Below are 26981 nucleotides of genomic sequence, written 5' to 3' on the forward strand. Positions count from 1 at the left end.
AGGGAATTCTCTGTACCCACAGATTCCTAAAGACAGGCTGTTCCCCTGAGAAGTCATTTGTAATTCAGCTTTTGGGAGTGGGAGTTTGCTCAGGCTTTTAAATTTAATGAGGATCCAGCTATTTATAATGCTTGGTTCAGAAGGAGCTGTGAGTGTGGTGGGGCTTTGTGCACCATAATTCTTGGCCCCTGTTGGTGGCATTGCTCCGAGAGCTGATCCTGGTCTCCTGTGGCTGCTGTTGGTGACTTCAATTGCTGACAGATTTAATCCCATTAATTTTGTTTGAAGTTGGTTTTTAAATGGCCATTTCCCATTTATCATTAGTAGTCAGCCAAACCTTCCCCAGGCTGGTTCTCTCCAGTTTCCCCTGTCCTGACTCTCCCTCGCTCCCTTGCCTGGACAGGGCCGCAAGCTGCTGATCATCGGCACCACGAGCCGCAAGGACGTCCTGCAGGAGATGGAGATGCTGAATGCCTTCAGCACCACCATCCACGTGCCCAACATTGCCACGGGGGAGCAGCTCATGGAGGCTTTAGAGGTGAGGAAAAGCTCCAGGATGACAAAAGACTCGAACATTTGCTGGAAATGTTGCAGTAGCTGTGTCTGGTAACACCATCCCACTTGACATCATGTCATAACATAGCAGTTCTGAGGCTTTTCAGTTTGCTTTTTCATGAAATAAATTAAGGCAAATTTATAGAACAGTAGGTCTGGGGAAAGGTTTGTGGTCTGGATTGAAACATTCCAAGGGCATGGAAGTGGATAATGAATATAATCGGGACACTTAAACTGACTGTGCCCGGAGGGCGCTGAGCTCTGGTGAATTGGAACAGCATTAACTGAAGGTGTTTGGTGCTGAGGAATTATAAGTTCCTTATAAATTCCTGCCTTCAGTGTCTCCTTATTCTCCTTATTCACAGTGGGAGTTGTAGTGAGTACTGAAGGCGGTTAAAAGAAACTGAACAGGCAAATCTTTGGTGCCTTTGGCAAACTTCTCCCAGTGGTGAAGCCTGAGAGACACAGACACTCCTGCAGCAGGTGTGGAAACTTCCTGTGGCTTGACCCTGATCTGGAGAAGACCTGGAGTGCAGCATAAAAGCACAGCACTAACTGTTGGATAAGGGATGTTGTAGGAAAAACTATTAGGGAATTAAAGATTTTTTTTGTTTGTTTTGACTTGTCTAAGATACATTGCAACAAATTGTCCTTCTCAGCTAGTAAACGCTCCTAGCTTCCCATTCCCTTTCTCCCAAGGCAGGTACCATTATTCCTACTCTCAGTGTCCTCTTGTTGATTTTTTAAAATGATTTTCCCCCCAGCTCCTGGGTAACTTCAAAGACAAGGAGCGCAGCACGATTGCACAGAACGTCAAAGGGAAGCCTGTCTGGATCGGGATCAAGAAGCTGCTGATGCTGATTGAAATGTCCTTACAGGTAGGAATGGTTCTGGGGAGGAAGGGCTGGGCTCCTAGAGCAGTCCTGGAGGTTCCCTTCTCTGCAGACCCTGCTGTTGGTGGGAGCCTTTGCATTGGTTTAATTGGGAAAAGAGCTGCAATGAGGGGAAATTTTCTGAACAAAGAAATCACCACGTCTTGGTCCACAGAGATCTTTAAATTCCCCCCCGTGCCCATGGGCTGTTCAGAGCTGAACTTCAGAGCATCTGGCTATGGGAGGGGTTGGATTAACTCACCTTTCATGGAATTTCTTCTCTCCACCCAGCATGTTAAGATTGCAGATAGCAATCACCTCAGGTTTTTTTTTTATAGGAAGATGCCTGTGCAGGTGTATGTGCTCTTTCCCTGAAGAAGATAAATCTGTCAGACTGTTCAGCTGCTCTTCTCTTTATTTTCCACTTTCAGCACTTTAAAGAAAATAATTGCAGAGGGTAGAACTATGCAGCTCTGAGCCCTCCCCCGCAGCAGCACCCATGCCTGGAGCCAGCCAGCAAGCTCATGCTCATGCTGACACGGGCTGAGGGTGCAGCCCTAATCCTCCCCTGACATCCCAGTGCTCCCCCAGCCCCCCCCTCTGCTCACATCAAATGGATTTAGTGCAGCTGAGTGAACTGTCCTCAGATCTTCCTCGCAGAGGCAGGGCAGAAGTGAAGAGACTTGTAGTTCAGAGCAGACGAGTCGTGTACCCCTCTGTTCACTCTTCACAATTCTGTTAAAACTTGCTCAGTGCTAAGGATATGCTCTGACTGGATGTCACCTCAGGGAATAAAGTCATTTATCTGGATTACTTTTTCCTCTTCTTCCTTGGCTTTTAATTCCATACCTACAGGCAAGTCAGTAAGTCATTGCTCACATGTATTAAATGTATTTAAGGGGTGCTGCCCTTCAGGGACTGCCGTGCTCGCGTTCCCTGAGCCCTGACAAAGGGTCCCTTCTTCTGACACAGGATGAGTTCCTGTGCTGCTTTCTGCTGAAGTGCTGGCTGTTTTCAAAGCTGAAGGTGCAGGTTCTGTAAATCATGGGCAGTTCTGAGTTGGGAGATGGGTGGGAATGCTGACCCCAGCCCTGTTCCCAGCCTGGCCCTTGTGCCTGTTCCACTTCCGGAGGGCAGTTCTGGGCACCACAATAGCACAGGGATGGAACGGAATCCTCTCCCCCAAAGGAGGGATGTGAAGATGGTGAAGGGTGTGGAGGTGAAGCCATAGGAGGAGGAGCAGCTGAGGTCACTCGTTCAGCTGCAGCAGAGGAGACTGAGGGCAGAGCTCATTGGGGCTGCAGTTCCTCCTGAGGGGCAGCTCCAGTCTCTGCTCTGTGATAGGGGCAGGACCCAGGGAAGGGCTGGAGCTGTGTCAGGGGGGTTTAGATTGGATCTCAGGGAAAGGTTCTTCCCCCAGAGGGTGCTGGGCACTGCCCAGGCTCCCCAGGGAATGGTCCCAGCCCGAGGCTGCCAGAGCTCCAGGAGTGTTTGGACAGCGCTGCCAGGGATGCCCAGGGTGGGATTGCTGGGGTGTCTGTGCAGGGCCAGGAACTGGGCTGGATAATCCCTGTCCCACTGAGGATGTTCCCTGATTCTGTGACCAGTGACACTGTGGACACAGAGTCCTCACTCTGCCTGAGGCTGTGCAGCCACACTGCTCTTGGGTGTTAATTTTCCTCAGCAGACCATTGTTGTGTCGGTGAGTCCAGGAGGAGCCAGGCTGGGAGGAGACAGGCCAAGCTGGGGCTGTGCCCTTTCTCACATACTGAACATCAAACATGAGCTGCTGCCACTGTCCCTAGAGTCACTGAAGGTGTCCCTTTGCTGCCCATGCAGGGTTGGTGGCAGGGTGGTCCCTGCTCTGGCACTGGCTTCAGGTGGTTGTGTAATAGCAGAGGTAACAGCATATGGCAGCTAAATATGAACCAGCTCTGTTCCAAAAGGTCTGAGGTGTTTCCATGACTCCATCTGCTGAACTGCTATAAATACAGAAGAGCAGTGCAGGCTCTCAGTGAACAGAGCTGGGATCTGAGAGCACCGGAGCCCACAGAGAGCTGGGATCTGCCAGGCTCTTGCAGGAAAGCACAATTGCCCCAGAGAAGTCCAGCACTGGAGCGTGTTTTCACTGAGCTGTACCACAGCTTTTAAGAAGGAGATTTCAGTCTGAAATCACGTAAGAATTCCAAGCGATGGATGAAATTTCTCTGAACTCAGCTGATTAGATGCCAGGTGACCAAATTCTTTGTAAAAAATGTGCACATAGTGTCTTCCTCTGAATCTTAGGGTGGATTTTGTTTTGTTAAAGCAGTGACCCTGCTCTCAGCTCTCTGCAGGGACTCTTGAGCTGGTCAAATGAACCAGACCCTCAATATCAAAATCCTTTTTTGGGATACCTGAACTGCTCTGGTGCCCTGGGTGAATTGTCACCTTGTTTATGAGCTGTGTAACCCCACACTTTCTGGCAGCCTAATTTTCCCCAGACTCTGTTATTGCTGTTCTTGGTTTTCTTTAATGTCCAGCTGCTTGTGTTTTGTGTGTCACGTACTTTGGTCATTTGTGTACACTGAGTATCCTGGAATGATTCTCTTCCTGTTCAAACGAAGCCTTTGATCCCTGGACACACTCAGGGTTTGCCATGTGAATCCACAAGTGTTTGCAGTGGCCTTGGCTGCAGTACAGGGCCACCTCTAGTGCTCTTGGTCCCACACTGGCTTCACCCTGCCCTGGGTACTGCTGGAAACTCTCTTCATGGCTGGGGGCTGGTTCCTCCTGCTTCCTCCCCCAGCCTGTGTTGTTGCTCTTGGACCTTGCTGGCAGCACTCCTAAAGCCAAGGTCTCTCTCCTGAGCCTGGATGAGTCAGGCAGTGTTCCAGAAATCCCCTTCTGGCACCTCCAGGGTTTCCTGATTTGGTAACTTCTGTTTAGCATAAATAAAGCTTAATCAGCATAAATAAAACTTAATCTAAGCTACTTGTCTTTAACGTATCTTAACTTTCATGGGACCTTTGAAAGATCACCATATAGTATTACCTGCTTTATTTCAAACCAAACACGGTACCTGGACATGCTGAGGGTTTGGGGTTCATGGTTGGTTTTCAGGAGCACTGGGGGCTCATCACATCTTGGTGGAGGATCTCCTTCTCTGGACTGGAGATTAACAACCTCCCTTCAGTTCCTTTGTTTCCTGAGGGGTCCTGGATGTCCTGGGGATGCTGCACTGCCCAGGAAGGAACATCCATGTTCTTGTCACCTCTCTGGGCTCCGTCACAGGGTCAGTCCCCACGCTGCTGTTCCAAAAAATCTTCCCCCCAGTTTGGCAGCAGCATTTCCTGTTTCCCAGAGCACCAGAGGCTGCGTCCAGGGGTCTTGAACCTGCTTCCTCTTGCTCCACTCACTCCAGCTTCTGCTCCTTCCAGGGCAGATCAGCCTCGGGGGTTTGTGCCTGCATTTTCAATAAGCAGTTTGATCAAATTGGAGTCTTTGTGGCCGTTCAGCTGCCAGCTGTAGTCTTTTGGACAAGGTGCTGTGTGTGCAGGTCAGGGAAGGTTATGGACACAGTGTCCATGGGCACCCTTGGTGTCCAGGTGGAGAGGGGTGGGAGGCAGCATCTTCCATTTGGGGAGCAGAGCACTGGCCTTGGCAAGTTTGAATTCCAGCTGGTGGCTTTAGAACAGATTTTCTAAGGATGGAAAGAAGAGATTTGTCCAACTGTGTCAGGTCATGTTGGGTTTTCAGCAGAACTCTCTGGTTGTACCTTTGTTATTTCCTGGTTGTGAAGACTTCCCATGGTTTCCTTGGGTTTCACCTCAGCACGTGCTCTGAAGAAGCCCTTTCAGAAGGAGCCCTGTTCAGTGCGGTGTCTGCAAACACACCCTGTGTCTGTCTGAGAAGACCCTTTCCAGGCAGTTGTCCCCAGCCTGTGCTGGTGTGTGGGGATGTCCCTGCCCAGGTGGAGCAGCTGGCATTTCCCTTCACTGAGCTGTGTGAGGGGTGTGTGGGGCTGGATCTGCCTCCAGCTGAGGCTGCCTGAGTGGCAGCAGCCCCAGCAGTGCAGGACTCTCCTCCCCTGATCCCAGGTCACCTGCAGGCTCAGTCCCTGCAGGCCCCAGTCCCGTGGGTTACTGAGGAGGTTCAGGAATGTTGGCTCCCAGGTGGACTCCTGGGCACACAGGGACCTCTGCCCTGAGCCCAGCTGCTCGGGCACAGCTGTTTGACCAGTGTGCAGTCCATTGGGTTTGGTCTGTAGATGACACCTTGTTTGTGGGCCCACCTGGAGCTGGGCTCAGCCTTTATCCAGCACTTGCCATTCCAGGAACATTCAGAAATAGGGAAGGGAGGTGGTTGAGTTGTCCTGGGACTGTGGGATAAGCAAGGTCAGAGTGCACCTGAGAGTCTCGTGTGTTGGCTGTTGGGAAAGGAGGGTGTCAGGCACTGCCCAGGGAATGGGCACAGCCCTGAGGCCACCAGAGCTCTCTGATGCACAGGGTGGGATTGTTGGGGTGTCTGTGCACGGCCAGGAGTTGGACTGGATGATCCTTCCCCATGGGGCCCTTCCCACCCAGGGTGTTCTGTGACTAGCCCAACCTCCTGCCTCGGCAGGATCAGCCACGGGGTCAGAGCAGAGCCCTTTGGGTGGGGAAGACTCAGGACCCTTTGCCAGGTGAGGGTCCCATGCTGGGTTTGGTGTGTGGATTGAAGCTGTGGATACCCCAGAGGAAGGGGATGCCCAGGTAATCAGAGTTCAGGGTTCATGTGCCCTGTGCCAGCTGCCTTCAGCCTTTGTGACAGAACCACAGAGTCACTGAGGTGGGAAGAGCCCCCTCAGTGTTCCCTCAGCTGCCAAGGGCACCACTGACCATGTCCCCAGTGTCACATCCCCCAGAGAAATGGGAGACTGGCACAGTGACAGGTGAGCTTTTCCTTGTAGCCAGGGGTCAGCTGGGAGAGGTTGTGGAGAAGATTTAGGCTGGAGGGCCCCTGAGACACCCTCTCTCTGGTCTCCTGTTTGGTGGTACCACAATTTCTCTCAGTCCCTGGGCATTTCACATTCCAAACACTCTGTTGGGGAGGTTCACCTTTGTTCTCTCCTGGACCCTGTCTATTTCCAGTGCTCTTTGCTGCTTAAACCCCAAATGAAATGCTCAGCGAGCCTCAGTAAGTTCCTCTAAATCTTCTTGTTTCAGTGAATTTATTTTTCTGATCTAAAAGTAGCCCAGCAGTTGGTACTTGAGGAACTGGCCTTGCTCTCCTATCTCACAGCCATGGGAAGTTTTACATTTGTAGGCTTTTCTTAGCACAAAGGAGAAATTCTTGCTGGCTCTTTCTCCCCCGCATTGCTGGGGACACTGTTGTTAGTTTAGGATTTCTTTTCTTCTGAGCTGTTTTTGAAGGCATTTGTGTTGCCCTCCACTGCAGCAGTCAGAATTTGAAATAGATGGCTTCTTCACATCTGGAATGGGAAGAAGTTTTCCTTTAGGGATGTAAAATGTGATGTGATGTGATGGAGAAGTTCCAGACCCACATTTGGCCTCACTGGTGGGAGGCCAGGGCACAGGCTGACACTTTGCTTCCCCACTCCAAGAATGAGTCCCAGTTTCATGTTTTAAGCAGATGTTTGCTTGTGTATTCCCAAGTGGGTGATGGAGCTGGGAATGTCACACCAGGTGTACTGTCACAGTGTGGGGAAGATGGAGGTTGGTGATGGAATTTGCAGAGGGAACACAAGTTGGAGTTTATAGGACACAAGAACTTTTGGAATACAAGACCAAGATTCTGAGAACCAGCAGCCTCTGATTTCCAAGTGTTTATAGTTCTCACTCACTGTATTTTGGTGCAAATCTAAGGAAGATGTCCCTGGAGTCACTCCATGAGAGGATCAGCAATCCTGTGCACCAGCACAAGGGACAGATCCAGCTACAGCTGGTGTCCTCCAGTGGCAGCTTGAGTGTCTCCTGAGCAGTCCTTCCGTGCTGTCCCTGTCCCCATCCTGCTGTCCCTGTCCTGGGGGAGGCAGGGCTGCTCCCTGGGGGCTGTTTCTGTTTGATGGATGCACAGCACTCGTTGGTGCTGCCTGTTCTGGAGCCTTGTGCTGGCTCAGGTTTGTGCTGCCCCTGCCCTGCCCTGGTGCTGCTGCACCTCTGGGGGGAAAGGAGCACTCAGAACATCCTCAGTCCCTTTTCTCCTGTTTAATTTGCTGCCCCAGTTCTGGGAAGGGGTGGATGGAAGCAGACTTGGAGTGGGCCTGGCTGGAATTGGCAGCAGGGTGTGGGTGTGAGGTGCCATGGAAACAGAGCCTGTGTGTGCTCCCATCTCCTGCCCTGTGAGCACACACAGCTTGTGCCAGTCACCTTTTCCTTGTGGGCCAGGGCTGTGCCTGCCTGGCAGCTCCAGAGCTGCACAGCCAGGCTGGGCCCTGCTCAGGCCAGTGCTCAGGCAAAGCAAACACAGCTCCAGCAGCCTTTGTGGCCCCAGTTGTGCTCCCTGTGACAGGAACAGGACCCAGGGAAGGGCTGGAACTGTGCCAGGGCAGGTTTAGGTTGAGTATCAGGGAAAGGTTCTTCCCCCAGAGGGTGCTGGGCACTGCCCAGGCTCCCCAGGGAATGGTCCCAGCCCGAGGCTGCCAGAGCTCCAGGAGCTCTCAGGGATGCAGGGTGGGATTGTTGGGGGGTCTGTGCAGGGCCAGGAGTTGGACTCCATGATCCTTGTGGTCCTGTCCAACTCAGGACATTCCATGATTCTGTGCTTTATTTTTTGTCTGCTTTTCCCTTTGCCTGGCACTAATGGGGATCTGTTTTGTTTAGATGGATCCTGAGTATCGGGTGAAAAAGTTCTTGGCTCTTCTGAGAGAAGAAGGAACGTAAGTACTTTTATTTTAAAGCAGGGTTTAAATTCTGTTTTCTGCTCAGAACTGAGCTGCTCTGAGGGGAACCTGCAGTGGGGTGTATCTGCTCTCATTGTTGGCCCCTCTGTATTGTCAGAGCTGTATCAGATCAGTTCTTACAGTAATTGGGGAGGGGGGAGGTCCTGAAGGTTTGGGAACCTGCATGCCTGAATTCTCTGCTTTTCTGAATTTACCCTTGACTTTTAAAGTGTCTGTGAGATACTGGGTCAAAATTTACTTTTCTTTAACTAAAGTAAATCAAAAGAGTTTCTGCTTGAGTTAAAATCCAGCTATTTATCTAAAATCTGGAATTTTGGTTTCTTGTGTCTCCTGTCTGAGAGAAGGATGTCCTACTCTTTCCCCATAGGTGCCACAGGGAGTAGTTGAGCCCAGTGGGACAGTGGCATCTCCTAGAGAATGACTTTCTAATACATGTAGGGCAGTACCTGTGCTGGGGAAACTCACACCACTATCTATCCTGGCTACATGTGAGTGGGTTCCAGTGTGTGCTTGATGCTTTTTACATGTGCATGATGCTTTCCTGATGGATTTGGCTTCTTTTGCAAGAGTCCCTACCCTAGACTGAAGGTGGACCAAGTGCAAGATCAACAGCTGGAAAAGTGACCAACCTGGAGAACAAACACTGGGATCTTTACTCTTCTGTGCTCAACACACTGGACAAAGTGAAATGCTCCCCTGATCCCCAGAGCCCCATGTGGAACCTGCATGTGTAGTGCAATACAGTATCTTTATTCTTTGTCTTTGATATTCTGATGTCATGTGGAAGTGTCTCCTAGAACACTGTGCTTCTGTCTCTGTGCAGCCAGGCTGCATTTTGGGGTGAGCAGGGGGGAATGTCCCGTGAGTTTGGGGCTGACCCTCACTTGTGTCCAGCATTCCTGCGGTAGGAGAGATCCTGGCTTCCAATAAACCTGCTGGTCTGGTGGAGGGATGTTGAAGCACTGCTCTGTCTTATCCTGGTCAGGTGAAGGCTTTCCTGTGGTGTCACCTCACCCCTCACTGAACTCTGAGCCAGACCCACACCCCACAGGCAGAGCCCACGGGAGCCCAGCTCCAGGTGTGCCTGGATGCTGCACCCACTTTATTTATATCCAGGTATTTTGGGGTCTGATGGGACACTGCTGGTGGCACTGGGGACTGGAAGAGGGCAGGGAAGTGTTGATCAGAGTAGAGGAAATTTCCAAATCCAGTATTTAAGGCATCAAATCTTGTTGTTAATTCAACAACAGTTTTAGAGATGCTGGTTCCAGCCTCCAGCTCTTCCTGAGTTCCTGTAGTTGGCAGCTTTGGTATCCTCCAGCCTCATTTTATCTCTTTTTCCTGCCACGTTACCAAAGGTTGAAATTCCTCCTTAGAGACAGAGAGGAAGCCAAGCTCTGCAGGTGCACGAGATGTGTATTGCCATGTTTTTGCACTGAAACAAAGGAATGTATCAAACCTTGCTCCGCGCTATGCCCGTAGTCCTGTGGCCTCAGGGATGCTGTCACTGGCGGCCTGAGGCTGCTCCCCCTGGGCTCCACTCCTTCCATAAGGTTCCTGGAACATACCTCAGTGTGGTGGGGCATGAAATCAAAGCCATTTAGCGGATCTTAGTCAGTGTAGCTTCCTCAACTTGAGCAGACCCACTGTAAGGGCTAGCAGTGGTATCCAGAGGGGTGTTCCCAAGGAGGGAGGGTGCCCCACGTCCTTCCAGGCTGAGCTGGAGGTACTGTTGTCCTCAGTGTGCTCACAGCAGTTGGAGTGTTTCAGCCACTCCACTCTGCTCCTCTGGCAGTGCTGTTGTGTCGTGATGCTGTTGTGAGTCCCAGTGGTGGTTCCCTCTCATTTTGTGTATGATCTTGTGAATTTATTTGTTCCCCCCTTCCCTCTGCCGGTCCGAGTGACAGCAGCACACAGTAACTTATATTTCAGAGTAAATGATGTAAACCTTATTGTGTCTGTGTCCAGAACTATATTGATGAATAAATATCTGGTTTAATTGCACATTCAATGGATTCAATAAAAAGCACAACTCCTTGTGATGACCTGGGTGCCATCTGTGTCTGGTGGTGCTGTGTGTGAGGAGCAGAGCTGCTCCTGGGCTGCTGCTGCCAGAGGAGTGCTCAGTGTGTGCCTGAGTGTGGATGGATTGAATTTACCCCAGCCTGAATAGCTGGCCTCTCTTACTCCTGAAGAAGTTACTGAGAGGACTCTGCTCCAGCCCATTCTGGAGCTGTGTGGGCCGTGCAGTGCTGAGGAGGCCCCATGTGTGTCTGTGTGTGTGTGGGGTGGGGGTACCCCCACCTGGGCAAGGCTGGAAAACCAGGGTGGGCACCTGACCCATTCCAGCCTCTATTCCAAGATGTCCATCTGAGATGCTTCCTGCAGGTGGCACAAGGGAAGGGCAGCACCTTCCCACCACCTCTGTGTTCTCCATGCTCCTTCTGGCAGAGTGGCTTTAAATGGATCATAAATATACAATATTGCTTTCAATGTAAGGGCCAAACTCTCCACCCCCTTCCTTATCCTGGTTCTTCTTGAACTTTCCAGAAATGTGTCCCTGAAATGGAGTTGTTGACCAGAGGCAGATTAGAAAGTGCTGGGATGGGTTTTGGGGGCATGGTGTGGGGTGGAGGAAGGTTTGGGGCAGACAGGGAGAGCTTCACCCCCAGAGCTGTGAAGTCCAGAACCCTCCATGGGCCAGGTTCTCCGGGTAGGTGGGACATGTCAGTGGTGGTGGCACCATCAGAGACACCCTGTGCACGCACATGGATCCATGGATGGCTTTGTGTGTAATTTGGGGATCAGGGCAAGAACACTGAGTGATTCTATATTTATTTTGCCCTTCAGACAGGTACATTTGAGGCCAGTGCAGTGGAAAATCGTGTGCACTTAGAAGCATTGCTAATGCGAGGGGGATTCTGCAGAAACACCCACAGAATTATTCGTGGACAGCAGAAGAGGTTTTTATGAGAAAATTTGGACCTTGGTCTGTCCAAAGCTTTGGAAGGTGATTCAGAGACAGCCTGTGAGTACATGTGGGGAGTGTACAAAGTCTGAGGCCTGTTTTGATCCATTCCTTAATTTAATCTTCTGGCTCTGCACAACTCCCTGACAGGAGGGGACAGCTGGGGGTGTCGGGCTCTGCTCCCAGGGGACAGGGACAGGAGGAGAGGAAATGGCCTCAGGCTGGGCCAGGGGAGGTTTAGGTGGGATATTACGAAAATTTATTAATGGAAAGTTATCCAGTCCTGGCACAGCTGCCTGGGGCAGGGCTGGAGTCCCATCCCTGAGGGATTTAAAAGCCATGTGGATGTGGCACTTGGGGACAGGGGTCAGTGGTGGCCTTGGTAGTGCTGGGGATGGTTGGAATCAATGATCTTAAAGGTCTTTTCCAGCCCCAAGGGTTCCAGGATTCTGTGCTGAGTCTCAGTTGTGCACACTGTGCCCTGGCACTCCCTGAATCAAAACCTCGGCATTCAGCTGTAAAATCTCTTCTTTTCGCCATCATTATCTTGATTCCTATAACAGATACCCCTGCCCACGCCAGGGAGTTGGAGCTGTGGGACCCTTAAGGTGCCTTCCAACCCAAACCATTCTGGGATTCCATGGTTCCATGGCTGTCCCTGTGCATAAGCAGCTGGGTCATGACCCAGCGCTCTGTAGCTGTTCACCAGGACCCTCAGAGCCAAACCACACAAGCTGGCAAGTGCATATTTTTGGGTTTTTACCTTTTCTTTAATGATGTACCACAAAAAATGGAAGTTGAAATATATTTTTCTCCAAATATATATATTTATATAATATATAATCTTAGTTAACTCAAGTATATACATTGTATAATAAATAATGCTTATAAAAAGAGAAATTTTCTGAATATAAAATAAAAAAAAATCGACCTCTACAACTTTATACAAAACTTTGGATACAGCAGATTGATGGAAAAAGATCTTCCATTCAGTGCTAGAATACCTGGCTACAGTAAAATAATTACAAGGCAATAAATGTTCTATTTAATATTAAATACCTTTTCTTGATTAAAAAAAACAAACAAAGAAGGGATTTTGTTTAAAGTCGGGTGCTGGGAGTCTTTCCAGACCGGGGATTTAATATATACTTTAAATAGATGCATATCAGAGGACGGCGTGGCTCCGGCTGGGGGAGGCTTTTGGAGCTCTCTGGCATTTTCATTTCTGGGAGCAAAGGCTCCTCTGAAGGAGGGTCTGGAGCTCATCCTGATGCTCTGCACAGGAGGGGCCTGGGGTTCTGCTCTGCCTGAGGGCCCTCCCGTGCTCCCTGCCAGGGGTCTCTCACCCCTTTATTGCTCTGTGCAGCTCCAGGGGCTGCTCACTGCCAGGAAAAGAGAGAGTGGAGCAGCAGCCACAGCCCGAGTGGCCACGATTCCCTGGAATTCACTGACCGGGTGTGTTTGGACGTGGTTGTTGGTCCTGGAGCCCACCAGGACGGAGGGAATATTTATTTTTTAATTCCAGGGGTCAGTACTCCTGGAGAAGGTAAACCCAGGGAGAGGGGATGTGCTCAGGGATGGGGAATGGCCTGGGGAGCACGTGGGGGACAAACACTGGTTCTGCTGCACTGGGATGGGCCATGGGATGGGGAGGGGGGCCCAAATCCCTGCTCATGGCACAGAGCTCCATGCTTGGGAGGACCTCCTGGATGATTGCTGACAGCTCTGTAAATCCCATGGGAGGGGAAGGGTCTGCCTGGCATTGTGCTGTGTGACAACAGCTGTCTGGTGGGAAGGCTGACAGGGAGGCCGGGGCAGAGATTTCCTCTCTCCTTGGAATCTCATGTTCAGAGTTGGTGCAGCAGCTCACCCGGCAGGTAATCCATCCCCAGAGAGATCCCTGAGCTCCTTCTGGGATGGAAAGTCATGTTAGGGAATGCTTAGTCAATAAGTACTGCCCCAGTCCTTAAAAAAATCCTCTCCTGGGCAGCTGCACGGTGAGGAGGTGGCTGGGACGATGCTGTCCCCTGTATGAGGTGACAGCAGTGCCCTGTGCCCTGCTCCTGTCCTGGGCCAGGTGCCACAGGGTCAGCTCTGGGCTCTGCCTTTTGACATCCTTGGGAGATTATGGGAGATGCGGGGCTGTGGGGAGCAGAGAGGGCAGAGGGGAGGGGGAAGGAGAGACCACCCGTGGGCTCTGTTTGTGTGCTCAGACAGGTTTGGTTCTCCAGCATCACCTTGGAGCAGGAAGGAGGGAGCTGGGCTGGTGTGGGGGCTCCTTTCTTCTCCCCACCACATCTGCTGAGACCAGGACAGCAGCAGCTGGGGGAGCTTTCACTGTGAAAAATCCATTTCCACCTGAGCCACTGTGTTGGTGTCTGCAGGGGCTGGACCTGTGGTGCAGGACAGAGCTGGGAGCTCGGCGGCTGCTGTGGCAGCAGCTCTGCCTTGTGTGGCTGTGCCTGGCTGGGACTCAGCTGTCCCTGCCCTCCCTGTCCTGTCCCTGCCCTCCCCAGGCAGCCTGTCCTGCCCGAGGGCTCAGCAGTCACACCTCTCGTGGGTGAGGTGCCCAGAGCCTTCTCTGTGCCCTGGGGGCAGGTGGGGCCCATCAGGAGTTTTGTGCCGTCCTCTGCAGTGTGAGGCCACGTGTGGGGCTGCTGGAGCCCCGGGCCCCGCTCTGGAGCAGCCTCCAGCAGTGGAGGCCCGGCTGTGCTTACTTGCAGGTGTGGACGTCGTAGACCCGCGTGCACTCCTGGCAGCTGACGTAGCAGCACCAGTGGAAGATGCAGTGACACTTCTCCTTGCGCTTCTCAGTCCGGGTGTTGTGGCCCCGCCCGCAGCACAGGAGGTCGCAGCCGTCGATGCCGTGGGAGGTGACGTTGCACGTTCTGTCCCTGGTCCCAAAGGAGCCCGTCTCCGGGTTGGGCTCACAGAAATTGGGGGAGTTCTCGTAGTACACCAGGTCCCGCTCCGTGGGCGGCTTGAAAAGCGCGTACTTGGCCCTGAGAGTTTCCACCCAGCCCCGGGACTCGCGGTGCTTCTCCACCACCATCTCCGAGGCGCTGTCATATTTATCCTTCAGGTAATCCCCGATGGCCCGGAAATCAGGCTGGGCCCACCAGCAGGTCTTCACCTCACAGCTCCCCGAGAGCCCGTGGCACTTGCACTTGAGGTGCATGTGATCCAGGATGGTCTGGCCAGGGAGAACAGAGTCAGCAGCAGCACGTGGGACACAGGGTTTGCTTTCCATCACATGCCTGTCCCACCTGGGCTCAAATGTCTGTCTGGGAAACCTCACCTTTAGTTTTGGGGGCAGTTTTGGGCACCACAACATAAAAAAGGCATAGAGCCACTAGAGAGCATCCAAAGGAGGCCACAAGGATGGGGAAGGGTCTGGAAAAGCCTTCTGAGGGCAATTGGTTTGTTCAGCTGGAGAAGAGGAGACTGAGGTTGGACCTCATTGAGGTCTTCAGCATGAGGAGCAGTGGGTGGTACTGATCTCTTCACTCTTGTGACCAGTGACAGGACCCAGTGCAACTGCTGGAGCTGTGCCAGGGCAGGTTTAGGTTGGGTCTCAGGGAAAGGTTCTTCCCCCAGAGGGTGCTGGGCACTGCCCAGGCTCCCCAGGGAATGGTGCCAGCCCGAGGCTGCCAGAGCTCCAGGAGTGTTCGGACAGCGCTGCCAGGGATGCCCAGGGTGGGGTTGTTGGGGTGTCTGTGCAGGGCCAGGGGTGGGACTGGATCTCTATGGGTCCTGTCCAGCCCAGGATATTCTCTGGTTCTATGATTCTGTAGGCATGGGCTGGTTGGAAATGCTGGGGAACTTTAAAGATCTCCAGAGATGTCACTCTACAAAAGTGCACCTGAGGTGGGCAGCTGTTCTGATCATCCACCCCACCCCACCCCACCCCATCCAATCCAATCCAATCCAATCCAATCCAATCCAATCCAATCCAATCCAATCCAATCCAATCCAATCCAATCCACTCCAACCCGACCCAGTCTAATCTATTCTAATCCAGTCTAACATAATCCCAGTGTCTGATCCTTTTGTGGGGGTCCTTCCTGTCCCGTGTATGGGCAGTCAGAGCCCAGGGAAGCTGAGGGCTGCAGATGTTCCTGAGCCCTGTGGATGGAGACTGATCCCTGTCCTCTCTTTGCTAATGACCCTTTGTTTATGTCCCAAGTCCACCAGTTTGTTCTAAAAAGTGTGTGAAATTTGGAATCTACAGAAAGGACTCTTCACCAAAATCTCCTTTGTGCAGAGCAAAATAATCACTGATTTTGAACAAAATGACTGGAGTTTGGTGGGGGATGTTTGTACTGGAAGCTGTCAGGCTTCTCTCCTTCCACCTCTGCCTGCTGTGGTGTGCAAAACCCATATCAGTGTTAGCTTCAAGCACTGTCAAAGATCCCACTGGGTTTGCAAATGACCCAGGGCAGGCAGACTGCATGGTACCTGCTGACTGCAGGAATGGCATGGCATGGAATATTCCAGTTGGATGGGGCTGTGGCTATAATCTACTCCAAGGAATCATTGGGTGGGATAATGTTATAACAGGGAACATGCAGGAAGGAGGCACTGGGAGGAAAATCCTCTTCATCCAGTGCTGACCTGGGGTTGGGTTTCTATGCACAGCCTTGGAAGGTGCTCAGGATGCCTGGAGAAGCTGTCCCTGGATCCCTGTAAGTATCCAAGGCCAGGTTCGACAAGGCTTGGAGCAGCCTGGGACAGTGGAAGATGTCCCTGCCCATGGCAGAGGGGTGGAACAAGATGGGCTTTAATGGTTGGACATCAACCCAAACCATTCTGGAATTCTATTTGCACTGAAATCAAGGAATATTTTAGCTCTTAACCCCACCTGTCACTTTGGAGGGAGAGGAAATACCATGCTCTGGGAAATAATCCTAGCAAGTCACAGCCTGGGAATTCCTGTGGTCCCACTCCATCAGGAGGAGCCTCACTGGGCCATCCATGCAGGACTGGACACTCACTGTTCCCACTGGACACTCACCATCCCCACTGGACACTCGCTGTCCCCACTGGACACTCACCGTCCGTCCGGCCTCGTTGTTGTGCCTGTTCATGGCCGAGCGCGCGTCCGGCCGGTTCTCCCGCGCGTCCGCGAATTCCCGGGACACCAGCACACCGAAATCGGCGTCCTCGCTGCAGCCCCCCCATTTCCAGCCGTCCCCCGGGGGTCCCTTGTGGTGGGAGTCACAGCCACAGATGGTGGAGGTGCCCTCGGCGCAGGAGCGGGTGACAGCGAAGGCCACCCCGGCCGAGGCGATGGCGTGGACGAAGGCAGACTCTCGTGTGGCTGCAGAGGCACAGGGGGGTCAGTGGTCAGTGCAACGCGGGTGTTTTCCTTCCCGGCCTCCCTCAGCAACACCTAAACCTCAGTGAAAAGCAAGCAGTGATTTTGTTAATTTGTTAATGAAGGTTTCCTGCAGTGGGGGCTGCCGGCATTGCCCGTGGGCAGAAGGAGGTGGGGCAGAGGTGTGACTCCAGCTCTGGGGTCACACGTGCAGCGTTTCCCAGACACAGGATCCAGGATTTGATCCAGCAGGGGTGCTCAGGGGTGAACAAGGCATCAGCAGCAGCCTGAGGGGTCTCAGGAGAGAGTTACTGGAGTGATTCCTGGTCCGGGAACCCAGAGAGGAGCTCCATGCCAGGGGTTAGAGATGGAGAAGCTCATTGACCTGGGGAAAGGTTCCAGGTGATGCAGGACACGCTGTGGGAGAACAGGAGTTGGACCCTTGGCCTCAGTGGCTGCACTGACTCAGGCTCTCCCACGCACTCTTGGGATCTCAGAACCAACTTCCTGCCTGGGGACACCTTTAGGCTCAGAGCTCTGCACAAGTGCAGCTCCCTGGGCAGTGACAGTGGGCTCCTTCAGCCCATCTGCAAGGATGGAGACTTTAGGTCTCTAAGTCCAGAGCAGATGTTGGAGTCAATCCAACCTCGTGCCGATGTGCAGGAGACTGGTAGGGGCTGGAAGCTGGAGCTCAGGGTTTGTGGGGCCTGGGTTGGAGGGTTCTCACTGCCTTGAGGGTCTGGCGTGACCAGATCATGGGGACAGTCGTCAGCAGATGTGTGATGAAGCCAGAAATTTCTGCTGTGAAAATCACTTTGGAGCCATGAACCATCTCCTCAGCTGTCCCCTGCATCCCTGCCCTGCTCCTGCCTCGTGCCCAGGGACAGCAGGGCCCTCTCCCCAGCCTCAGTCTCTGCAGAGGCGGGTCTGGCTCCCAAAAGCCAGGTTTCCCAAGGTGAGTGAGTGAGCCAGCCCGAGCAGGCTCTCAGGGTGGGTGCCGGCTGTGGGAGTGTGCAGCCCTGCCCGGGGAACTCCCAGATGCGATCTGCAGCCAGGGCTGCTCAGTCCTGGCTGTGCCGGCAGCACCCCGCTGAGGTTTTCATCTCCTTTTAGTTCCAACTTTTCCCTCCTTGCCCTTCCCGTCTCCGATGCACCAGCAGGGATCCGGCCCCTACCCAGCAAGGTTTTCCTCGGGGATCTTTCACCAGCTGCTTATCCTGGGACCACTGGGGCTGTGGGCACCGGCTGAAGGTCCCTGCTCCAAATGAGGTGTTTGAGCCTGACAAAGGCTCTTTGGGTGGCCCGTGATCCAAAGCAGATCAGATTAGAGGAGCCAGCGAGCCCTCCTGGCCCCAGCCCAGGACAGCCCGGGGACAGGGGCAGGACACGAGTCGCTCTCGGCACCGATGTGGCTCCGCTTGCCCTGGGAGCTGTGGATGGGCGCGGGGAACAGGGCCCGGGGCTGGCAGTGCCCGCCGGGCAGGGCCGCGATGGGCACGGCTCCCGCAGCTGCCCCACCGTGTCCCCCGTGTCCCCCGTGCCCTCCGTGCCCCCCGTGTCCCCCGTGCCCTCCGTGCCCCCGTGCCCCCGTGTCCCCCGTGCCCCCCGTGCCCTCCGTGCACCCGTGTCCCCCGTGCTCCCCGTGCCCCCGTGTCCCCCGTGTCCCCCGTGCCCTCCGTGCTCCCCGTGTCCCCCGTGTCCCCCGTGCCCCCCGTGTCCCCCGTGTCCCCCGTGCCCTCCGTGCTCCCCGTGCCCCCGTGTCCCCCGTGCCCCCCGTGCCCTCCGTGCACCCGTGTCCCCCGTGCCCCCCGTGCCCTCCGTGCACCCGTGTCCCCCGTGCCCCCCGTGCCCTCCGTGCACCCGTGTCCCCCGTGCTCTCCGTGCTCCCCGTGTCCCCCGTGCCTCCCGTGCTCCCCGTGTCCCCCGTGTCCCCCGTGCCCTCCGTGCCCCCGTGTCCCCTGTGCCACGGTGCCAGCGCGGGGGGGAGCGAGCTGCGAACAAACCCCTCGCCTTGAAATTCTCGCCTGGGTCTGGGCGAGGAGCTGGGAGAATTTCCCAGAGATGAAATGCGGGAGCGGCGTTCCCAGAACCAGGGGAGGGGCTGGCGAGGGAGGATTAGAGCCGCCTTGACAGTGCACCACTGCGACTGTCTCCCAGCCGGGCCCGTTACCTGCTGGGACACTCAATTTGCCATTGTTCCCGCGGTGTCACACTGTATTACCAGCATAATGCGGAATGTTTCCGCCGGCCAGCGTACCCACGGCACAGAGCACTGGCATTCCCCAGGAGCACCTCGTAGCAACGGGGCAATGTTCCCCTGTCCTGCCGTCACCCTCCAATCCCGCCAGCCCGGCTGGGAAATCCCTATTGATGGCGCTCCCCAGCCCCCCAGAATGGCTAAAGGGCGTGTGAATGCGGCAGCGATTTGAAACGACTGCGGCGCTGCGATGGTATCGCTCGCCCTGCCTCACAGTAGGGGAGGAAGCTTAGCTCTTTCTCATCGGTATAAGCTTATTTTTCTCTCTCCCTCTCTCCTTTCCCTCCCCCTCCCTTTAAGCTGCCGAGTTCATATCAAGCCGGCCCCTGATCCCACATACCCCTGTTTAGATGCAAATGACTGCGAGTGTCATGGCTGAGAAAAGCCATGGGTTATCGTGGTGCGGGTCTGCCTTTTCACAGCTCGTGTCAGGGGCTTAGCCGAGCTCACGGGGACCCCCGAAGGCGGCCCGGGCCCAGCTGCCTCCCCTGCACCTGCCCCGGCTGGGGATGCGCCGCCCGGCCGGCCCCGGGAGCATCTTCCCGGAGAATCGGCGGCGCCTCGCTGGGAGAGCGGCAAGGGCAGCGCGGGCTGAGGGGACAGGAGCCCCAGGAGTGGGGAAAGGTGTGAGCCTGCAAAGGCTCCTGCCCAGCTCCGGCAGGTCCAGCCCCGGCGGTGGCTCCGAGACCTTTTCCCCAGCCCAGGAATCGCTCTCCAGGTGCCCGTGGGACCTTCCTGCCTCGGGCACTCACAGACGGCTCTGTCTGGGTGCCAGCTTTAACCAAAATCAGGGATTTCAGCATTAGCCCAGGGAATGGCGACTGCTTTCCTCCCAGAGCAACGTGTGGCTGCTGGCTCAGCTGTGGCTTTGGGCAGGACTTGGCTGGAAGAGCCATTGGCTTTAGATAAGAACTGACCTTATTTTACAAAGAAAAGGGAAAGGAGGGAGGGGGGAAAGCAGGTTTTTCTTCCCTCCTTATCCCAGACTGCACACCTGCAGTATAAATCATCTTGGGGAATCTGCTTGTAAAAACATGATCTTACCCCACATTCAGGGGTTGGCTTTTTTTTTTTCTTTTTTTTTTTTTTTTTTTTTTCCATGGCCCACGTTAGAAAACAAGACATGGTAAAAAGAAAAAGTAGAATCATAGAACTACAGAAGAGTTTGGGTTGGGAGGGACCTTAAAGCCCAGTTCATCCCATCCCACCCCTGCCATGGGCAGGGACACCTCCCACTGTCCCAGGCTGCTCCAAGCCCCAGTGTCCAGCCTGGCCTTGGACACTGCCAGGGATCCAGGGGCAGCCACAGCTGCTCTGGGCACCCTGTGCCAGGGCCTCCCCACCCTGCCAGGGAACAATTCCTGTCCAATCTCCCATCCAGCCCTGCCCTCTGGCAGTGGGAAGCCATTCCCTGTGTCCTGTCACTGATAGGTTCTTGTCCCAAGTCCCTCTCCAGCTCTTCTGGAGCCCTTTTAGGCACTGGAAAGGGCTCTAAGGCCTCCCTGAACCTTTCTCCTCTCCAGGTGAACACCCTCAGCTCTCCCAGCCTGCCCTTCCTTGCAAGAACATCATCAGTGGCCTTAAGAAACCAAAGCCTGGGCAGCTACAGCAGCCAAACCCTTGTGTGTCTGAATCTGGGGTGGGAAATGTGCAGAAATCCGAGTGGGTGAGGGCAGAGCCTCACCAGGAGTGTTGTTCAGCAGCTCCCAAATGGTTTCAGTGCCCTGGGCTTTCCTTGAACTGCCTTTGGTGCTCTTTGCCCTGCCAGGGGCTGCAGGAGGAGAGGTTGGAGTTGTGGGTGACACTGGGGAGAGAAGGGATGGGAGGGGAGGCTGTGGGGAGACCTGGAGGCAGGAATCCCTTGGGTGTTTCAGGGAGGGCAGCCCTGTGCTCCCACACTGAGCTCAGAGTGCTCAAAGCCTGAAGAATGTCCCAGGAGGAGCAGCCCAGGGAGGCTCAGACTTGTGTGCCACAGCAGGGTCTGCTCAGCTGAGCCCTCCCACCCTGTGCTGCTCTGCACACCCGGCTCTCCTTCAGTGGAAGTGACCGTGGTTTACACGTTTGCGGCTCCTTTAAAATTAAACTATCCCCAGTTTCTTTCCAGGCTCAATTAGAAATGATTTTTGATGCTGTTGTAGTGAGAACTGCAGCTTTGAAGCTTTTCCAAAGTAGCCTCAATCTACCTGAGGGAGCAGCAGCTGAGATTAAGCAAGTTAATACTGAGGGGGGATTTCATCCAGGTGTGTGCCAGAGGTGAAACCCTGACCCTTTGTTGGCCAAATGCAGCATGTGAGCTGTGACAGGGATTGTCTGGTTTGGGTTTTGGTTTTGGTTTGTGGGGCTGCAGCCCTGGGTGTGCTGGAAGTTAGGAAAAAGGGAACATGGCCATGGCTGGCCACAGGATCCAGATTATGGGCTCAAAACTCTTGGTTTGAAAACCACCTAAAGGGCTCCAAGACAGCTGGAGAGGGACTTTGGACAAGGGATAGAGGGACAGGACACAGGGAATGGCTTCCCACTGCCAGAGGGCAGGGCTGGATGGGAGATTGGACAGGAATTGTTCCCTGGGAGGGTGGGCAGGCCCTGGCACAGGGTGCCCAGAGCAGCTGTGGCTGCCCCTGGATCCCTGGAGGTGTCCAAGGCCAGGCTGGACAAGGCTTGGAGCAGCCTGGGACAGTGGAAGGTGTCCCTGCCATGGCAGGGGTGGCACTGGATGGGATTTGTCCAACCCAAACCAGTCTGTGACTCTCGTTGCTGCATCTAAGGAAGAAGCTGAGTTGGACAAGATGATCTTTAAAAGTCCCTTCTAACTCAGACCATTCCATGGGTCTCTGAAGGCCCAGGAGTGTCCAGCAGCCCTTGGCAGTGACGAGCGGGGCTGGTCCCACACTCCTCACAGCTGACAGGATCTCTCACTTTTGTCACCAACCTGATCTCTTCCCTCAGCTGAGGAAGCCGTGCCTGGAAATGTTCTGGTTTTCTCTGTGACTTCTCTGCTGCAGACTCTGGGAATCTGAAAGGTTCCCTGTGTTCCTCGCTGCCACACAATGACACCAGTCCCGTCCTGAATCCGCTCATTAATTTTGAAGGCAGCAGGGAAGAGACACGAGCACAGTTCAAAAATGTGAATAATCCCCACAATCAGATGGGCTGGGCTTTGATGTGTCCTTCTTTGCAGATGATGCTGTTTATTTTTAACTGCTCCACTTACAGGTTAGTGAGACAGCAGGATAAATATGCTCTGGGAGCCTGGCAGTGCTGTCTGGAGATGCGTCACGGTGGGGTTGGGAAAGCTGAATATCCAACGCGCTCACTCATTTTTCTCCATCTGTCAGAAGGGTTTCAGAGCTCTGGGTGATATTTTACCTTGTCAGTGTGTGGAGATGCTGAGGCAAGTCCACACATGAAGCTTTGCTCGAGTCCCTGCAGCCGAAAGAATCTTAAAATGTTCTCCACAGATTCAAAGTTCAGTTTGCTCATTACAGGGAGGATGGTTCAAATCTAATCTTTAAGTGCTTTCCCGCTGACAGAAATGGTGGTGAGAGATTTTCAGTGTCTCAGTGCTTGAACAGTTCTTTCATAACGTGTTCAGAATTTTTATGACAGTTTTTTAATGACAGTTTCTTAAGAAAATTAAAACTTTATGATCTTTTAAGTGCTGAAATTTAGGACAGGCTTTTATTAGGCAGCAAATTAGAGTGTGCTGAGCCCTGCTGACAAGTTATTTGGTAGTAAATACAAGAGTTACCCCAAAATACTCCCTGGCACAACAGAGGGGAAATGAATCTCATGGTGCCTATTAGTGCTCTAATCAGAATTTAGAATCCTGGTTCCTGCAAAGAATCCCACGTTAGCACAAAGGAATGATTTTCACTGAGATACTCGACTGACATTTCGCTGAGATACTCGACTGACATTTCAGCCTCCTTACTGGGAGGCTGAAACTTGAAAAAAAGATATCATCAACTGTTTCTTTGCAGAACCTTGGAGCTTTCTAAGAAAGATTCACCAGAAGTCCTGCATTCTCCAGGGGACTGTTGGGAAATAGTCCAAAGTCCTGCTGTCACCCCAATTTCTCCAGTTTCTTGATGTCTGTACCATAAAATTCCCATTTCTAAAGCATCACTGGAAACAATAATTTCTGTTCAATAAAGAGATTTTGGGCTGCAGGGACCCAGTGGTGTCAACACCCAGGAAGATGAGGTGGAAATAGTTTTAGTTGTGTTGATGAAGCTGTGAAACCAAGATATTACCTGTGGATGTCCCTTGTGCTGAGTGTGGCACAGACTGAACAGAATCCATGGGACAGGGTAGAGAAACCAGAGATTTTTATCCACTGGGAGTTTTTAATCCACCACTTGGTTCAGTTTTGTGGGAATGCCTTTGAATCTGGGGTCTGGGACATCTGAGATGTGGGACAGGTTTTCATGGAGCTCTGCTGGGAAGGGTCAGGTTGGATCTCAGGGAAAGGTTGTTCCCCCAGAGGGTGCTGGGCACTGCCCAGGCTCCCCAGGGAATGGTCCCAGCCCGAGGCTGCCAGAGCTCCAGGAGCTCTCAGGGATGCCCAGGGTGGGATGTGGAGTGTCTGTGCAGGGCCAGGAGCTGGACTGGATGATCCCTGTGGGTCTCCTTCAAACTCAGGGAACTCTGTGATTCTATGATTTGCCCCTCCAGCACCTCCTTCCAGGCTGTTTTGGGGGCCCTTTCTCACTTCTTCCAGTGCAATGCCCCATGATCTCACTGGGAATCCCAATTTTATGGTGCCTCATCAATGCTCCAGTGCCTGATCTGTGCCAGTGGGTCTAGAAAGGCAGCATTTCAGGAGCAGGAGATGAAGAGGAGTTTGGACAGAGGAGAAGGAAAATGAGTTTACAACATTTCCTTGTTCCCTGCTGTTTGGGCTCATTTGTGAAAAGATTCATTGAAATCCCACTGAAAAAAAGATTCATTGAACTAAACCAGGATCATGGATTTCAACCACAGTTCCTCACTGGTGGGGAAACCTGAGCCCAGGGACCTGCTGGGGTGGGCAGTTTGTGCTTCAGTGGCTCTGCCTTGATCCCAAGGAACTCACCCACATTCCCTCTCCTTGGCTTTTCCCACAGGTCTGCTGGACCCGGTTTGGAAATGTTACATGTCCTGGACAGGGAGGTGGAGCCCATGATTCCAGAACATGAGAGAGTGCTTAGGGCTAGACCTTCCCCTTGCTGTGCTTTATATCCTCCCTGGCGCTTCTGAGCTCCTGGGATGGGAACAGACCTTTCCCTCATCACCCTTGTGACGGAACACACCAAAAACTTGGGAAAAAGGGAAACTGGAGAAATCAGGGTTGAACACCGGCACGTCAGACCCTTTCCCTGAGGTGCTCCCAGTGGCACCATCCTGGTGTATCCAAGCCCAGTGGGGCTGTGCCAGCCCTGCCCCAGCCCAGCTGCCCCCGGGGTTACCTTTGTCCAGGACGGGCCCGAAGATAGCCAGGCTGTCGTCGATGGTGGTGCAGTTCCAGCGGCGGCCCCGGAACTGGTGCTGGCACTCCTGGATGCCCAACTTGACCCCCTCGGCCACGCTGGGCATGATCTCGATGTAGTTGCGGCAGAAGCGGAGCTGCTTCGGGACCAGGCCGGGGATGGAGCCGCAGAGGATGGGCTGGGACCCCAGAGAGCTGTACTGCTGGCCCAGGGCGAGGGACCTGCAGGGGACAGGGGACAGGGGACAGCGTCAGGGCTGGGGACTCCCTCCTGCCTGGCCGTGCCCTCTCCTGGTGCCACTGATAACCCCAAGCCTGCCCCCACCATCCCCAGGGGGAGTTGGACGAGCCAAGAGTTCAGGAGGACAAAGTTGTGAAACGCAGGGATTTGCCAAGAGAACAGGAGAGCTGCTGCTGGCAGCAGCGTGTGTGTGCTGTGGGAAGGGCTGTCACAGCTGGGGACACCCCGGGCCTCTGTGGAGCCATTCCGGGTACTCCAAAGCACCTGAGAGCTCCCCGAGGGGCTGGAGGATCTGACAGGACCTGCCAGGGACTGCAGCCAGGACAGCAACCCCTGGAGCCTGGGGAACACCCTGGGATCTCTCAGCTGTCAGGAGAACTGACAAGAGAGCTCCTCAGCTGTGCCCAAGGTGGAAAGTGCCCTGTCCACTGCCAAGTTCACCAGCAGAGGGATCAGCATTCCTGGACAGGGGCTGCTCTGGGGTCAGATGTGCCACTGTTCCAGGCTGGCTGGACGCCTGTGCAGGTGGCCCTGGCAGAGACAGAACCCCCACAGTTCCACCTGGATGGACACCAGGCTCAAGGAGCAGCTGTGAGCTGGGGGAAGGTGCAAGACAGATTTGAGAGGATCCTTTCTACTGCTCCAAGGAGCTGCCAGTGGCCCAGCATCAAACTGTGAGAATAGTGGAGCAAGTTGCTTATTTGGCCAGAAATTGTCACTGAAGGGTGAGGACACAGTGCCTAAAGAAGCACTGAGACACTTGGTAGTGCACAGGAACAGAGACAGCTGGTCCAGGCTCCAGCCCAGCCAGAGGAGTCCCTGCAAAAGCAGGTTCAGAAGTGTGTGAGCTCACAGCAGTTCTGTGCCAGAGTGACCATCATGAGCTCAGAGTAGAGACCTCACTGTGCAGGTACCACTGTGGGCAAATAAGAAGGAGTTTTGACTCAGCGTGTCCTCAGCCCATGGTGGGATTGTTGGGGTGTCCTGAGCAGGGCCAGGAGTTGGCCTGGATGATCCTTGTTGGGTCTCCTCCAGCTCAGGAGATTCTCTGATCCTTTGATTCTGTCTCTCTAGTACTGGGAGTCCATGTGCAAGGGCTGAGGTGAGGCCCCAGTGCTGAGCAGCAGGGAGGGATCTGCTCCCTCTCCCTGCTGTCCCTGGGGCAGCCCTGGTGTCTCTCTGGGCTGCAATGTCCCATGGCCGCTCCACAGTCAGGGTCTGGTCCAGCAGCACGCTCAGGTGTTGCTCTGCATTCTTTGCTGGTTGGCCCCAGCCCTTGCAGGTGCACGGGGTTGTTTCTTCCCAGGTGGTTTTTCCCCAGGTCCCTTGGCTGGAGTTCATCCCATTCCTTCTCTCCATTCCAACCACCTGTGGTACCAACCACTTCTCCCACTCATTTGTGCTTCCCCCTGGAGACAGTGTGGGAATAACCCAACTATTTGTATCCTTGGTTAACCCAAGCTGGGACAGCCTCAGGAGGGCTCAGGGCAGGGCTGGTTTCCAGGTGTACATTTGGTTTCTCAGGGCCTTGTCCTTCCCCAGTTTGAACTCCTCCAAGGACAGAGATGCCATCACTTTATGGGACACCTGGAGGACTGTCCTTGCCCAGAACTGCTCTTCCAGGCTGGGGTCTCAGGCTGGATGCTGAGCTGGCATCAGTTGTTGGTTTAATTACTCATGAATGATCTTAAGGATGTAAAGGGAATCCCAGGGTACCTGCTCAGGAGAAATGTGTCTGCTGGAGAACTGAATGAGAGCACCTGATTTCCCCTCCTGCCCCGGTGCTGGCTTCTGCCACAGCTCCTGCTCCCTGTTTCTCCTGCCCCTCTCTGCCCCCTGGGGCACCTGCCTGAGGCTTCACATCTCCCCCCCTTGGATGGGACTCATGGAGGCAGCCAGGTGTGGCTGGGAGGCAGCAGCACAAGGGGCAGTGCACTGGGACTGGCTCCCAGAGCTGCTCTGTGCTTCCAGCTCCCTCCCATCCCATGGGATGTGGGTCAGCACTGCTGGGATGAGTGGGGAGCTCCAAGGAACAGACTCTGCCCCAGTGAGGCAGTGAACTGGCAGCACCTTCTCTCCAGCCATCACCTCATTGGCATCTTCGTTCCCGTGTCAGTGAACCTGTGACTTCCCCGCTGCTATATATATCTTTATAACTATTACTTAATTATAAAAACTGAGTTATAAAAACCTCATTTCTCTTGTCCCACCATCCAGATCTCCCCAGGAGTGCTGGGAAGACACAGAAGTCAGGAGCTGTGGCTGAGGGGTCCCATGGGCCAATGGTTTCCCTACAGAGTGGCTGAGATGTGAAGATGAAACAAAACCTCTTTGAAATCCAGATCTGGGATCCCAGGAGCAAAGCCTGTGTCTTACACAAGATGTAAAATCTAAAATCTCAGTCACAGGAGTTCAATCTAA

General features: G+C 53.8%; 2 protein-coding genes across 3 annotated transcripts in view; one reads left to right on the forward strand and one right to left on the reverse strand.

The window, feature by feature from the left end:
• NSF (N-ethylmaleimide sensitive factor, vesicle fusing ATPase) overlaps positions 1-10355 on the forward strand; it is a 74712-nt gene extending 64357 nt beyond the window's left edge. Inside the window, exons 18-21 of one of the 2 annotated variants that reach the window (XM_066205063.1) lie at positions 404-538; positions 1320-1433; positions 8231-8286; positions 8878-10355. In XM_066205063.1, coding sequence (XP_066061160.1) covers positions 404-538; positions 1320-1433; positions 8231-8286; positions 8878-8896 — 324 coding nt within the window. In that variant the 3' untranslated portion in view covers positions 8897-10355. Of the gene's footprint in view, positions 1-403; positions 539-1319; positions 1434-8230; positions 8287-8677 lie in introns of both variants that reach the window. The other variant, XM_066205064.1, reaches the window with a different exon arrangement.
• A 3635-nt stretch (positions 10356-13990) lies between these two features.
• The window catches only part of WNT3 (Wnt family member 3), a 43533-nt gene continuing 30542 nt past the window's right edge, over positions 13991-26981 (reverse strand). Inside the window, exons 2-4 of the mRNA XM_066205002.1 lie at positions 24300-24541; positions 16333-16598; positions 13991-14471 (exon numbers count right to left, since the gene is read on the reverse strand). Of these exons, the coding sequence (XP_066061099.1) occupies positions 13992-14471; positions 16333-16598; positions 24300-24541 (988 nt within the window). The 3' untranslated portion in view covers position 13991. The remainder of the gene's footprint in view (positions 14472-16332; positions 16599-24299; positions 24542-26981) is intronic.

The sequence above is a fragment of the Chamaea fasciata genome, unplaced genomic scaffold (assembly GCF_029207755.1).
Source record: "Chamaea fasciata isolate MVZ Bird 193981 ecotype frontalis unplaced genomic scaffold, bChaFas1.0.hap1 SCAF_27, whole genome shotgun sequence".
NCBI lineage: Eukaryota > Metazoa > Chordata > Aves > Passeriformes > Sylviidae > Chamaea > Chamaea fasciata.